Consider the following 14,420-nt stretch of genomic DNA (forward strand, 5'->3'; position numbering starts at 1 on the left):
ATGTGTCTTTTCCCTTATACATTTTCACTTAAACATTTTCATTATGATTAATTTAATTGATTAATATGATTAACTATTTACTTAATCTATTAATTAATATCATAATGATTAATCTTTTAATCAATCAATAAATTAATCAATGAAATTAATTATAATTTCATACCCCTTAATGGTTCCATATACTCGAGTTAGCATTCATCCATGAATCTAACTCATATGCGAATCAAATTTTTGTCCGATCATACCGGAGCAACCCTTCATTAAATATTAATTTCTCATTAACTTGATAAATTGATTTATGATGGTCTACTCGCGAAATAGTCGTCTTATCTCTAATGGTCACCAAATCAATTTTCCAACGAATGTTGCTTGGTAGAACAGAATTCGTGAAGAACTGAATGCAGAATTGAAGCTAGGAAACTGTAAATTGCAAAATTAAAACTGAATAAACAAAATTCCTTAAACTAAAAAAAATCAAATGTAGAAAGAAATCTAAACATCCCTACACCTAAATCATAGTTCAAATCCTCTTCTCCTTGCCATCACACAAGGAACCGTAGAGAACACTTCAACTGGTGCCGAGAAAAAATCTTCAACTCCAAGCTCAAATCTAGAATCGCTCACCACACCGAAGAAACCCTCTGACAAGCTTGCACGATCTAAAACTGTCAGTTGACTACACCGAGATTTCTGAAACTAGAATCGTTGTTCCTATGGAAGGGGCTTCGAATGATGAATGTCGTCGGGAATATAATAGCATGTTCTTGGAGCCTGTGGCTGTGTCTTTTCTCCATCTATGTCGTTTCAGTTCGCATCAGAAATATCACAAACTGTTGACGATGTGCGTGTTGAGGACCTGGATTTGGAGGAGTAAGATGTCGACGAAGATCGACGTGGTGCCGACGATGTTGATCAAGGGAATGGAGAACTCACACAACGGGAAGCAGCGGTTACAACTAGCGAGGCAAGCCATGAGGTTGTAAGCATTAACCATGAGGAGGAGGACGACGAGGGTGAGCAGGAGGACAGAGAGGTCGGACTTAGCAGTGACAGTGTGAGTAGAGAACTGGGCAAGCAAACCACTTGCAAGAAGGAATGTGTAGAGGAGATAGAAGCCACGGATGCAGCTGTGGCTTTCCCGAGCAAAAGCGAGTTTCACCATTCTCTTTTTTTTAAAAAAAATATTAAAATATTATCTTTTATATATATATATATATATATATATATATATATATATATATATATATATATATATATATATATATATATATATATATAATCTTATTTTTTTTATTTTATGTTATTATTTGTATAATATTCTGAACATGTTATTATATCTGTGAGAGTGTTAAATCTGAATCTTTTATTTTTTAAAAAAAAAATAGTTCTATTTTAAATCATCATAAATAATGCATGTGGCAAGTGTCTCTTTAAATCATATTATAGCATATTAAAGTAACAGGAAATCAACTTAATATTTTTTTAATTTAATTTATTAAAATTACTATATATTTTATATTAAAATATTTTATATTATCTTTGTCAACATTATTTTAATTAGATCATTATTAGTAATATAAAGATTACCGTTGCTATACTAGTGATTTGGATCAAATTAAAATAATGAAAACTATAACTAGTGCACCTTTAATTTAGCCTTATATACTCTGATCAAAATTTTGTAGATTTATAAAATTATTTCCTAAAATAAATTTGAATATAAGTGACGAAAAAAATATACATGGAGTAATTTGACTTGAGCGCTATTAAGGAAAAAAATAATGAATTATTTGATTTGAATGATTCGTTAACAAAACAACATCCAGTTGATTAATTTGTTTGCAGTTCCTAATTATACGGAATCCCACTCCGTTTTTGTTTTCACTTTCTTACTAATTCTCCACTGGTCCTATAAATATAACACAACTAAAATCTCCTTAATCCACTTTCTTACTAATTCGTTTGCTCTGTTTCTCCTCTTCCACGACAAGAAACAGAGCAATGGCGACCGGCGATTACCATTCTCTGCCGTTCGTCTTCAAGGTGCCTAAGCGCAGGCGAACAGAGCGTCGCCCCCCATCGCCTCTGTCGGATTCTTGGCTCACCGAAGACGAGGAGGAGTGTATCCTCGCGCTCCTGGAATTATCAAGGGCTCCGCGCATTCACGATGACGAGATGACTCCGGCAGAGGAAGAAAGGTCCCCGCTTTCACCGCCGGAGGTGGAGCAACTGAGCCAGCCGCTTTCGCCGCCGGAGGTGGAGAAACGGAGTCAGTCGCTTCCGTCGCCATCCCTGTCTCCACCAAAACAGCAGCAAGAGTTGTCTCCAATTTCACTGCCGTCGCTGTCGCAGCAGGACAAGCCACTTCCACCGCCTCCTCCGGCGGAGAGAGACTTACATCCTCTTCTGCCGCAACAGAACCAACCGTTTTCGCCACCTCCTCCGGCGGACAGAGACTTACCTCCTCTTCCTCCGCCTCTGCCAACGCAAACGCTGTCTCTGGTATTGTGCCCGATGCCACTACAATTTTATCGACCTCCACTGCTTCTGCCGCAGCCGCCGATCCAACGGCCGTCTCCGTTATCTATGGCGCCGACACAGCACAGCCAGGTGCGTTATGTATGTTCCGAGTGCGGTAAGGTGTTCTCTTCCTACCAGGCCTTGGGGGGCCACAAAACCAGCCACCGGAAGCTCCCTGCCGAAAACAGAGCCGCCGAGTCAGCGGCCGTCGTCACCGGAGCAGCAGACCAAAACAAGCCTCACACTTGCTCTTTGTGCTCCAAGTCGTTCGCAACGGGGCAAGCGCTAGGCGGGCACATGAGGGCTCACTACGAGGGCAATAAACGGCAAGCCACAGCCGAGAACAGGCCGATGGCGGGACCATCATCTACGCTGACTGAGTGCTCGACGGCGAAGGGCTTGAGAATTGACCTCAACCAACCAGCGATGCCGGAAGCAGAATGGGCTATGGAAGAGGAAGCGGTAAGCTCTCATCCGGCGGCGGTGGCCATCTCTCGCCCTCCTCGATTCTTTACTTTCTTTTAAGACATTAATTAATCTGATTAGTTTGATTAAACATTTTTTAAAAAGGGAAGAAAAAAAATGCAAGTTAAAGAAAAGGTCTCTGTTATTCGATTGTTGTAAAGAGATTAAATTTTCTTTGATATTTGTGGTCAATTTGGAGATATCTGTTTGTTGAAGAATTATGCAATTGTTTAGGAAAGTAATGAAGTATAATTTTGATGGATATATTTTTAAGGTGCTCAAATTTTGTTATCATCATTAACTTAGTTATAAATTTTAAATAACAATGCTGTTAGTTAAAGGGTGAATGGAGAATGATTTAAAATTACAATAAGAGGAAACTTTCTTTTCTATTAATTAACTATTTAAAATTAATTTTATAAGAAGACTGTAATTTAATATGTGAAAAGATCTTCAATGAATTTAGTAAAATATATGTTTTAAAATATAATTTTAAAATGAGACACAGTGAATTAAATTGAATCGTTAATTCTCAACTTAATTAGTTGTCCTAGTTGAACTAGACTAAATCCAATAAACTAAGAACTCTATTTACTCAGAACGAATACCTCCTCCATCCTAATCGAGAAGTTCTAACTTTTTAGTAAAACTCTTTTTTTTTTTTACTTTATTGTTGCATTTTATTCCATCAAAATGTCAATAAATGACTACTCAGTCGATTCAAGGAACTCCTCTTTGTATGCTAAGGGTTGATCTCCTCCTTTTAGACCTACAACATTTAGAGAGAGAGATTCTCCCTTCTCTCTAAGAATAGAGCAATAACAATCCAACCCAATGATTTCGACGGCAAGAGTTCTCCTACTCATCGGATTCAAATCAAGAGGGTGATGGTCTTCTTTCAGCCGCACCTTGACGGCGCTAGGGGATACCCCTCCTTTGGGTGAGATTTTCTTACACGGAGAAGGGGAGAGCTTCCTGTTGGATTTGACATTATATGAGCAAGGATCCTTTGGAGTTGGTTTCTGATGGTAGGTAAGGGGCAGTGAACAGTGGGGAACCGTGCCATGATGTCCACTCCAGTGAGGACAACAAGTGTTCCAATAGTTTTTCAACATATTGCTCAGGGCAATGGTGAAATATCAATGGTTGGAGGGTCTCAATCGCAAGATAAAAGAATCCTGGAGATAGCACAAATTAGTGGGACTTCACACATTACTTCGGTAGTAGGAGGGCAGTTGGTGGTAGCACATGGTCAAAGGGAGGAGTGTAAGATCTTTTTCAGCACTAGAGGGGGTGAATAACGTAACTAAAATTTCTTCATTCTTTTATATCAAATTTGTTTAAAACACAGTGGAATAATAAATAAATAAATAGAAAGATAAAGAACACTAGAATTTATTTGGTTCATAATTTCCAAGGGTTATTACATCCAAGGTATGCAATCGGCATAAAAAAAAAAAGGTATGCACTTAGCATGAGTCCATTAATTTCTTTCTCCTTTTCGAACGCTTTCCAAAGGCAGAGAAACTTTTTACAGTTTCAGTAAAGCAATCACAAATACAAAGTAATAGTAATAGTAATATAAAGAACAAGCGTGTAAATAAAAAAACAAACTCAAAATTTTCCAGTCCAAAGGCTTGAATGTCACGACACTCTTTTTGGTGCTTCCTGGACAACACGAGTAAAGCTTTGGAGCACTTTCGAGAACTAAGAATGAGATATGTGATTGTTGTAGTTGTTTGGAGAGGTTGCCTTAACTCCCCTTTTATACAACTTGATTGACACTTCTTTGATCGACAGGACCTCCCTTCAGTCAACTAGACCTATGCTGACTCAACTACAAACTTAATCCTCTTTAAGCTAGTTTTGACTTCCCACTCAACCATAACACCCTTCAGTTACCTGAAGCTCAACCAAAATTTATCTGAGGACCGACTCATCCGAACTTGATCACATTGACTTCTAGTCGATCGGACTTTTGGTCGACTGGATCATGAGTCCGGTGACTTGGACTAGTTCCTAGCTGGTCCCGCTTGAGCCTTCGTCCAATTGTTATTTCCTGTAAAACAAATATGCAAACAACAAACAAAATATGCAAATCATAGTACTTTGTTTAACTAACCTACTAGGTTCACTTGCTCTATCTTTGCCAAGTGTTCAACTCCCAACTGACCCATCTTGGACTTAACTTAGTTTCCAACTAGATTTACCTAGTTCCCAACTAGATCTTCCACTGTCTAGCCCTACTAGGATTTCTATTACCTAGTTTCTAACTAGGTCTTTCACTGCCTAGCCCTACTAGGACTTCTACTGTCTGATTTTCAATTAGGACTTTTACCACCTAGCTCCGCTATAACTTTTTACTGGCTGGTTCCAAACCATGACTTCCCTTTTCCTAGTCCCACTAGGACTTCAGTCAATTGCCAAGTATCTGATCCTACTTAGACTTCTCATTCATTTTCAAACTTCAAGTCAATCTTGACTTGCTTAGACTCTACACTCAACTTTATAAACTTTGATCAAGTTATTTGGTCACCCTTAACTAAATTTTCTTAAACACATTGGTCAAACTAAACCATTAAACCCCTAGATGTGATTGCACCAACAAGAAGGGGTGCCCCTTAGCTTTGGTCCCCTCAAAGGATAAGAACAACAAAAGGTGGGTTGAACTATTCTCCTTCAATCGGTTGTTCGCAAAGGAAAAAGCCCTCCAATATATATCATTTGATAATGAATGAGTTATATTCGAGACTAATAATGTTGATACAATCAAGATGACTATGGGCAATTGTCTAGTAGGATGCTTTGTTGGTCGGCTTCTGTAGGATCGAAAGAGTTAAGAGGGGGAGGGGGTGAGCCTTGATCATTTAAAAACTTATCTTTTCTTATTATTTCATAAAACCGAAACAAAGTTGAATAGTGGAATAATAAAGTGAAAATTATAACGACACAATCGATTTTACTTGGTTCATAGTCCAATGACTATTGCTCCCAAACTAGCAATCCTTGATCGCTTTCAAGTGGGAAATCAATTATAGCTCTTCTCTATAGAAAACTTTCAGATAAAAAGCAAACTCGTACAATGAAATAAGAAGATAATAACAACACTACAATCTTCTTAGATGTAAATATAAGTAAAGAAAATATACCAACAACTTAACATCGAATGTAAGCACGATTGTTGAAGAGCCTGTTTGCATAGTAGGAGTAAGACTTGCGTGAACAACAGTAGTAGCGAGATGGAGTGATGAAGGAATGGATGTTGAGCCTAGGACCCTGAGACTTCTTTTATAGGTTTAGACAAAATTATTCGATCGAATGAAAAATTTTCAGTCAATGGAACCTAACCGTCGACTAAACTCTATGTTTTTTTATTTGCTCAGACCTGATCTGATCGATCCCATAAATTATAATTGTTGGTGCAACCTTAGGTCAAGGTTGACCTGGTTGACCAGACTCGAGATGACTTGACTCGAGTTATGTTTTGATGTTTGATGAGTTATGACGATGTTTGACGTGAACAGAAAAGTTGTATCTTGATGTTTGACAAGGATACAAGCTTGGGAGATTGTGGGTGCAACTCGTGGTCAAGGTTGACCTGGTTGACCCGAGGTGAGTTGACCTGACTCGGAAAAGTCCAAGCAGGGAGCTTGGCACGGGAGAAAGTCCAAGTATGGAGACTTGGCACGGAGAAGTCCAAGTATGGAAGCTTGGCACATGGGAAGACGGAGAGGGCTCGGTAGCTCATTCTCCGGACTGTGGTTAGAGAGGGCTCGGTAGCTCGTTCTCTGGACCGGATGTGGAAAGTCCTGGTGAGTGAAGCCAGGTGAAAATCCTAGCGAGTGAAGCTAGGTGAAAGTGGAAGTCCTGGTGAGTGAAGCCAGGTATTCGGGAAAGTCCTGGTGAGTGAAGTCAGGCAGTTTGGAAGTCCTGGTGAGTGAAGCCAGACAGATTGGAAATCCTGGTGAGTGAAGCCAGGTAAAAACCCTAGTAAGTGAAGCTAGGTGAAAGTCCTGGTGAGTGAAGCCGGGCAAGGAAAAATCCAGATGGATCAAGGGTGATAGGACATCTGGTGTTGGGAAGTCCAAGTAGATCAAGGGAGTGATCGGATACTTGGCACGAAGAGGAAAGCCCAAGTGGGTCAAAGGGATTGACCGAACACTTGGTGGAGAATTCTAGCAGGTCAAGGGAGTGACCAGATGCTAGGAATGATGAACCAACAGGTCAATGTTGACCGGATGTTGGTGTAGAAGCACGAGGGTGGGAGTTTGGATCGATGCGGGACCGATCATACATCGATAGCGATCGGTCACGGGCCGATCGGTAATCATCGATATCATGGGTTACTCGATCGTGCGGAGACCGATCGCACAACATCGAGGCGCAGAGTTGGGAGAAGAAGCTGATCGGTCTACGGACCGATCAGAGTTTGCAGAGATCGTGGACCGATCAGGAGGTTTCATCGGTCCATGGACCGATCAAAGACGGAACAGAAGCGAAGGCTAGGAATGGATCGGTCCGTGGACTGATCACATGGGCTGTCCACAGACCGATCCAGGCACTAGCCGTTGCGACGCAACGACTAGATTTCTTCTGTGTTTCTTCGTTTTCTTCGCAGGTTATAAAAGGAGGGCTGCTGTTGCGAGCCTCCTACTTCTTCTTATTATTCTTCTTCTTCTTCCTTGGATTGAAGCTTCTGCTTCTGTGCTATGAGGTTCTGAGCTTTGTTGAGCTCGCTTCCGAAGCTTCGCGTGAGCTTCCAGTCGTCGATCAGCTGCTGCGTTTGGGTTGTGAAGTTGCTGCTTCATCGCCTCCGATCGACAGAGAAGGCAAGCGAGTGTTGCATTCATATTGTTGTTTGTATTTGCTTCTTGCTTTCCTTGTACTCCTTTCTTGTTGTTACAAGTATTGTGGCGAGATTTCTCCACCCACAAGGAGCATTTATTAGCCGGTTCTCCGGGGACTCATCCACCGATGGATTGATAAACTTCGTCCACCTTACGGACACGCCGAGGAGTAGGAGTTTATCTCCGAACCTCGTTACATCGGTTTGTTTGAGGTTTGTCTTCTTTCCCTTTCGTTTCTGTGTTTATTTTCCGCTGTGCTAACACATTTTGTAGAAAGAAACGACGATTTGGGGTCGGCTATTAACACCCCCCCCTCTCTAGCTTCCGTACGAAGGATCCTAACAATAATGTTCAGTTGACTAAAAAACCTTATCAAATGACAAAACCCCCAGAGACTTTCCTTCGATACATAATTCAATCTGATCTTCACTTTCCATCTTTGATCCATTGATTGTTCCTCCTTATTAGTTGACAAAACCTTAGCATTTCCTTCATGATCTAATCTGATTATCTTTCCTTTACATATTTGATTGGTCAATTGATCATGCTTATCATTCGACAAAATCAAAGTTTCCATTCTTATAGTGATACAGATCGGTTGTGCTTATCTACTTGGATCGGTTAATTGATCCCCTCAGTCAACCTAATTTCCTAACATCTATAGTTTTTAAACTTAAATTCACACCGTTGACATGAAGGGAAATACTACATTCTTGACATAAATTTTAGAATTTATTTGCAAACATATAAACTGCTAGATTATGTGGAAATATAAACTAAAAAAGGTCTTCGGGTTGTGTCGCCAATGCCCGAGCCTACTCACTAGTCGATGCCTCCTGTCTCACATGTCTCATCTCCTGGAATAAAACAAATGGTGAGTCTACGGAGTCAACATGTTCACAACTATATAATGCAATAGTTAGCACCTATAATCTGGTGTACTAATGGATACACATACTAGGTAACTTAGAACTTGACTACTGCATATCATAGGCATGAATATAAGCATAGGCGTCGACAGAAGCATGCGAGCATAACCTAAGCATAAGCGAGTAAATAAGCTTAAGCATGAGAATAAATCTAATCATAAACATATATATAAGCATAGACATAAATATACATACTAGGGACGAGCATAAACATAAGCATATATGAACCTATGATGAACATAACTTGAACACAAGCATAATCATAAACGTAGTGTCATGGAAGCAGAATAACATGTCATAAACCACATAGGTTTGATGAGCTCCCGAGCTAAGATCACTGGTCACACTCTATTTAGTAAGATTTGGTGAGATCCCAGACTAGGGTCTCCTGTCACACTCAATCACATAGGATTTGGTGAGTTCTCAGGCTAGGATCATCGGTCACACTCCACCACATAGGATTTGGTGAGCTCTCGGGCTGTGGTCACCAGTCACACTCCATCATATAGGTTTTGGTGAGCTCCTAGGTTGGGGTCATCGGTCACACTTCATAACGTAGGACTTGGTGAGCTCCCCGAGCTTGCTCGGATCATAGCTTGATCACTACTTAAACATGGGCATAATCATAGATCTAAACATAAGCATGCAATTCATAACATAAGCTTAAGTATAAACTTATGCATCAACATAGCATGAGTATGTATAGCATAAACATTAACCATATGAACACAAATATACATGCTCCTAAAATAACCAAAATATAAAATTCGTGCACACAATCAAGAGCAACATGAAAATTAACTAATCTCTACTTGTCTACATGTGTAACAGGCTAATATGATAGAAAAGAGATAACATAATTATACTCCCTAATGAAGTGAGTAAACTAACTTCCTCCTAATCCTATTATGCAACTTATTCAACGATTTGCAACAACAAGAAAATTGCTAACTCCTAATTGGAAACAAGTAGACGAACCTAACCATAATTATTCTAATTATGCATGAAGTTTAACCTGTTTGGGTGTTGAACACTACACCTATTTTCTGCAAAAGAGAATTATCACAAATAGAATAATAATAGTAGTCCTACAAAATAGAATTAGATAACATCTGGTCTCAACTTAAAAAGCTCCATTGGTTTTTTCAGTCTGATCATTGCTTATGATTTGTCTTGACTAGGATATGACCTCACCTCTCCACTCCAGAAGTTTATCTCTACTTACCCGCCATACATTTAGTCCTCCAAACCTGTTTGCACTTTTTCTACTCAGTATCTGATCGATCTGATCCACCAAGACTTTTTCTACAATACTAAATTAACACAATAGCAATAATAATAATAATGCAAAATAGTGTTGGTAAAACAATACTTCGACCACATTTATTTTGAGTTCACTTCTCGAATACTCATCATTACTTAGAGTTACCACCTCCTAAGGTTTTTCTTACTTAGAGTTCATTCCTCCAAGACTTCTCATTACTGAGGGTTACCACCCCTTAGAATTTTTCCTTGCTTAAATTTTACTCCTTCAAGACTTCTCATTACCTAAGGTTACATCCCTCTAGGATTTTCCTTTGCTTAGAGTTTACTCATTCAAGACTTCTCATTACCTAGGGTTATCTCCTCCCAGGATTTTCCTTTTGCTTAGAGTTCACTCCTCCAAGACTTCTCTTTACCTACGATTACCTCCTCCAAAGCTTTTTCTCTTGCCAAGCATCTAGTCAGCATTGACTTTCTTGGACTTCTAGTCACTTAGTATACTACTCACCCTTGACAGTCATCTAGTTACTCGGTGCACTACCGGATAAGCACAGCCAAATCCGAGCATGCCCCTGCCCACAAGGAAATAGGATAAGGAAAAGTAGGTTTGCGATAGGTGATAGACAACTGATCACCATTAAATGGATTGAACCAGACACACCATGATCGTTGAGAACTCCGGCGACCAAGAATAGCATGCTTCCCATTAACAGAGGAAGTTGAACGCACTTATTCAGGATCTGAACATGGGCATTTGCCATTTCGTAGATCAGTTGCCAAATATTGTAGATGGAACCAATGAGCCAGAAGATTGGCCCCACGAATCAATGCCGCTACAGCATGTTCTTGGAGCCTCTAGTTGTGTGCTATCTCCATATATGTCGTTTCACGCCAACTTTGATTAGAAATAGTTCCTCATCAGAAAAATCACAAACAAGTGACGATGTGCGCGGTGAGGACCTAGATTTGGAGTAAGATGTCGACGGTGAGGACCTAGATTTGGAGTAAGATGCCGACGAAGACCGACGTGGTGCTGGCGATGTTGATCAAGGGAATGGAGAACTCACACAATGGGAAGCAGCGGTTGCAACTAGCGAGGCAGGCCATGAGGTTGTCAACGATAACCACGAGGAGGAGGAGGAGGGCAAGAAGGAGGACAGAGAGGCCAGATTTAGTTGTGACAGTGAGAGTGGAGAACTAGGCGAGGAAACCACCGACAAGAAGGACGGAGATAGAAGCCGGTGTTGAAGTAGTCCCAGTGTCCGTGGATGCAGCTGCGACTTTCTTGGGCGGAAGCGAGTTTCACCATAGACATGTAAATGGATCGGCTGGTGTGCGTTGCACAGTCCGAGAGAGAGCATAAATCAGAGTGAAGAACAAGAGGAATGCCGGAACAAATGAGAAGAAAGAGTAGTCGGGCTTGCAACGGAAACATGGCGATGTGTATGAAGTTGCCGAGAAAGAGTATGAAGTTGCCGAGAAAGAGTGCTCGGTTTGTGTGTATAAAAATTATTTTTTAAATAATTTGGTTCTATATATATATATATATATATATATATATATATATATATATATATATATATATATATATAATATTAAAATATTTATTTTTATTTTCTGTTATTATCTGTATAATATTCTGAACATGTTGTTATATATGTGAGAGTGTTAAATCCGAATCTTTTAATTTTTAAAAAATAGTTTTATTTTAAATCATTGTAAGATATGCATGTGGCAAGTGTCTCTATAAATCATTATTAAAGTAAATCAACATCATATTTTTTAATTTAATATATTAAAATTGCTATATATTTTATATTAAATTATTTCATATTAACTTTGTCAAAATTATTTTAATCATTATTAGTAATATAAAGATTACCATTAAATACTAGTGATTTGGATAAAATTAAAATAATGAAAACTATAACTAGTGCACCTTTAAATTTCTCCTTATATACTCTAATCAAAATTTTGTACATTTATAAAATTATTTCCTAAAATAAATTTGAATATAAGTGACGGGAAAAAAAAGATACATGGAGTAATTTGACTTGAGCGTTGTTAAGGAAAAAAATAATGAATTATTTGATTTGATTGATTCTTTAACAAAACAACATCCAGTTGATTAATTCGTTTGCAGTTCCTGATTACACGGAATCCCACTCCGTTTCTGTTTTCACTCTCTTTCTAATTCTCAACTTGTCCCTATAAATATAGCACATCTAAAATCTCCACACTCGAACTCTTCTCATCTACTGTCTTTGCTCCTCTTCCACAACAAGAAATAGAGCAATGGCGACCGGCGATTACCATTCTATGCCGTCCGTCTTCAAGGTGCCTAAGCGCAGGCGAACAGAGCGTCGCCACCCATCGCCTCTGTCGGATTCTTCGCTTACCGAAGACGAGGAGGAGTGTATCCTCGCGCTCCTGGAATTATCAAGGGCTCCGCCCATTCACGATGACGAGATGACTCCGGCAGAGGAAGAAAGGTCCCCGCTTTCACCGCCGGAGGTGGAGCAACTGAGTCAGCCGCTTTCGCCACCGGAGGTGGAGAAACGGAGCCAGTCGCTTCCGTCGCCATCCCCGTCTCCACCAAAACAGCAGCAAGAGTTGTCTCCAATTTCACTGCCGTCGCTGTCGCAGCAGGACAAGCCACTTCCACCGCCTCCTCCGGCGGAGAGAGACTTACATCCTCTTCTGCCGCAACAGAACCAACCGTTTTCGCCACCTCCTCCGGCGGACAGATACTTACCTCCTCTTCCTCCGTCTCTGCCAGCGCAAACGCCGTCTCTGGTTTTGTGCCCGATGCCACTACAATGTTATCGACCTCCACTGCTTCCGCCGCAGCCGCCGATCCAACGACCGTCTCCGTTTGTATCTCTGGCTCCGACACAGCACAGCCAGGCGCGTTATGTATGTTCCGAGTGCGGTAAGGTGTTCTCTTCCTACCAGGCCTTGGGGGGCCACAAAACCAGCCACCGGAAGCTCCCTGCCGAAAACAGGGCCGCCGAGTCAGCGGCCGTCGTCACCGGAGCAGCAGACCAAAACAAGCCTCACACTTGCTCTTTGTGCTCCAAGTCGTTCGCGACGGGGCAAGCGCTAGGCGGGCACATGAGGGCTCACTACGAGGGCAATAAACAGCAAGCCACAGCCGAGAACAGGCTTATGGCGGGGCCATCGTCTTCGCTGACTGAGTGCTCGACGGCGAAGGGCTTGAGAATTGACCTCAACCAGCCAGCGATGCCGGAAGCAGAATGGGCTAAGGAAGAGGAAGCGGTGAGCTCTCATCCGGCGGCAGTGGCCACGTCTCACCCTCCTCGCTTCTTTACTTTCTTTTAAGACATTAATTAATCTGATTAGTTTGATTAAACATTTTTTTTTTAAAAAAAAAAAATGCAAGTTAAAGAAAAGGTCTCTGATATGTGATTGTTGTAATGAGATTAAATTTTCTTTGATATTTGTGGTCAATTTGGAGATAACTGTTTGTTGAAGAATTATGCAATTATTTTAGAAAGTAATGAAGTATATTTTTTATGGATATATTTTTAAGGTGTTCAAATTTTGTTATCATCATTAACATAGTTATTAATCTAACGGATGCCATCTTATTTAATCAATTTTAAATAACAATGACATTAATTAAAGGGTGAATGGAGAATGATTTAAAATTACAATAAGAGGAAACTTTCTTTTCTATTAATTAACTATTTAAAATTAATTTTATTAGAAGACTGTAATTTATTATGTGAAAAGATCTTCGGTGAATTTAATAAAATATATATTTTAAAATATAATTTCATTGAGACACAGTGAATTAAATTGAATCTTTAATTCTCAACTTGATCAATTGTTCAAGTTGAACTAGGACTAAATCTAATAAACTAAGAACTCTATCTACTCAAAACATCCTCCATCCTAATCGAGAAGTTCTAGCTTTTGTAGTAAAACTCTTTTTTTTTTTTTTACTTTATTGTTGCATTTTATTCTATCAAAATGTCAATAAATGACTACTCAGACGATTCAAGGAACTCTTCTTCGCATGCTAAGGATTGATCTCCTCCTTTTAGACATGTAACATTGAGAGAGAGAAATTCTCCCTTTTCTCTAAGAATAGAGCAATGACAATCCAACCCAATGATTTCTACGGCAAGAGTTCTCCTATTATTCATCGGATTCAAATCAAGAGGGTGATGGTCTTTTTTCAACCGCACCTCCACGGTGCTATGGGATATCCCTCCTTTGGGTGAGATTTTCTCACACGGAGAAGGGGAGATCTTCCTGATGGATTTGACACTATATGAACAAGGATCCTTTGGAGTTGGCTTTTGATGGTAGGTAAGGGGCATCACTCCGATGAGGATAACAAGTATTCTAATAGTTTTTCAACATATAG

At 39.9% G+C, this 14,420-nt stretch overlaps 2 protein-coding genes across 2 annotated transcripts; both read left to right on the forward strand.

Moving 5' to 3' along the window:
- Positions 1–2,001: 2,001 nt before the first annotated feature.
- Positions 2,002–3,045, forward strand: LOC121999569 (zinc finger protein AZF2-like). Its single transcript, XM_042554230.1, has one exon. The coding sequence runs from the start codon at positions 2,002–2,004 to the stop codon at positions 3,043–3,045; it is 1,044 nt and encodes a 347-aa protein (XP_042410164.1).
- Positions 3,046–12,319: 9,274 nt separating this feature from the next.
- LOC121999570 (protocadherin-15-like) lies at positions 12,320–13,366 on the forward strand. The gene has a single exon (XM_042554231.1). The coding sequence runs from the start codon at positions 12,320–12,322 to the stop codon at positions 13,364–13,366; it is 1,047 nt and encodes a 348-aa protein (XP_042410165.1).
- Positions 13,367–14,420: the final 1,054 nt, after the last annotated feature.

The sequence above is a fragment of the Zingiber officinale genome, chromosome 7A (genome assembly GCF_018446385.1).
Source record: "Zingiber officinale cultivar Zhangliang chromosome 7A, Zo_v1.1, whole genome shotgun sequence".
Classification (NCBI taxonomy): domain Eukaryota; kingdom Viridiplantae; phylum Streptophyta; class Magnoliopsida; order Zingiberales; family Zingiberaceae; genus Zingiber; species Zingiber officinale.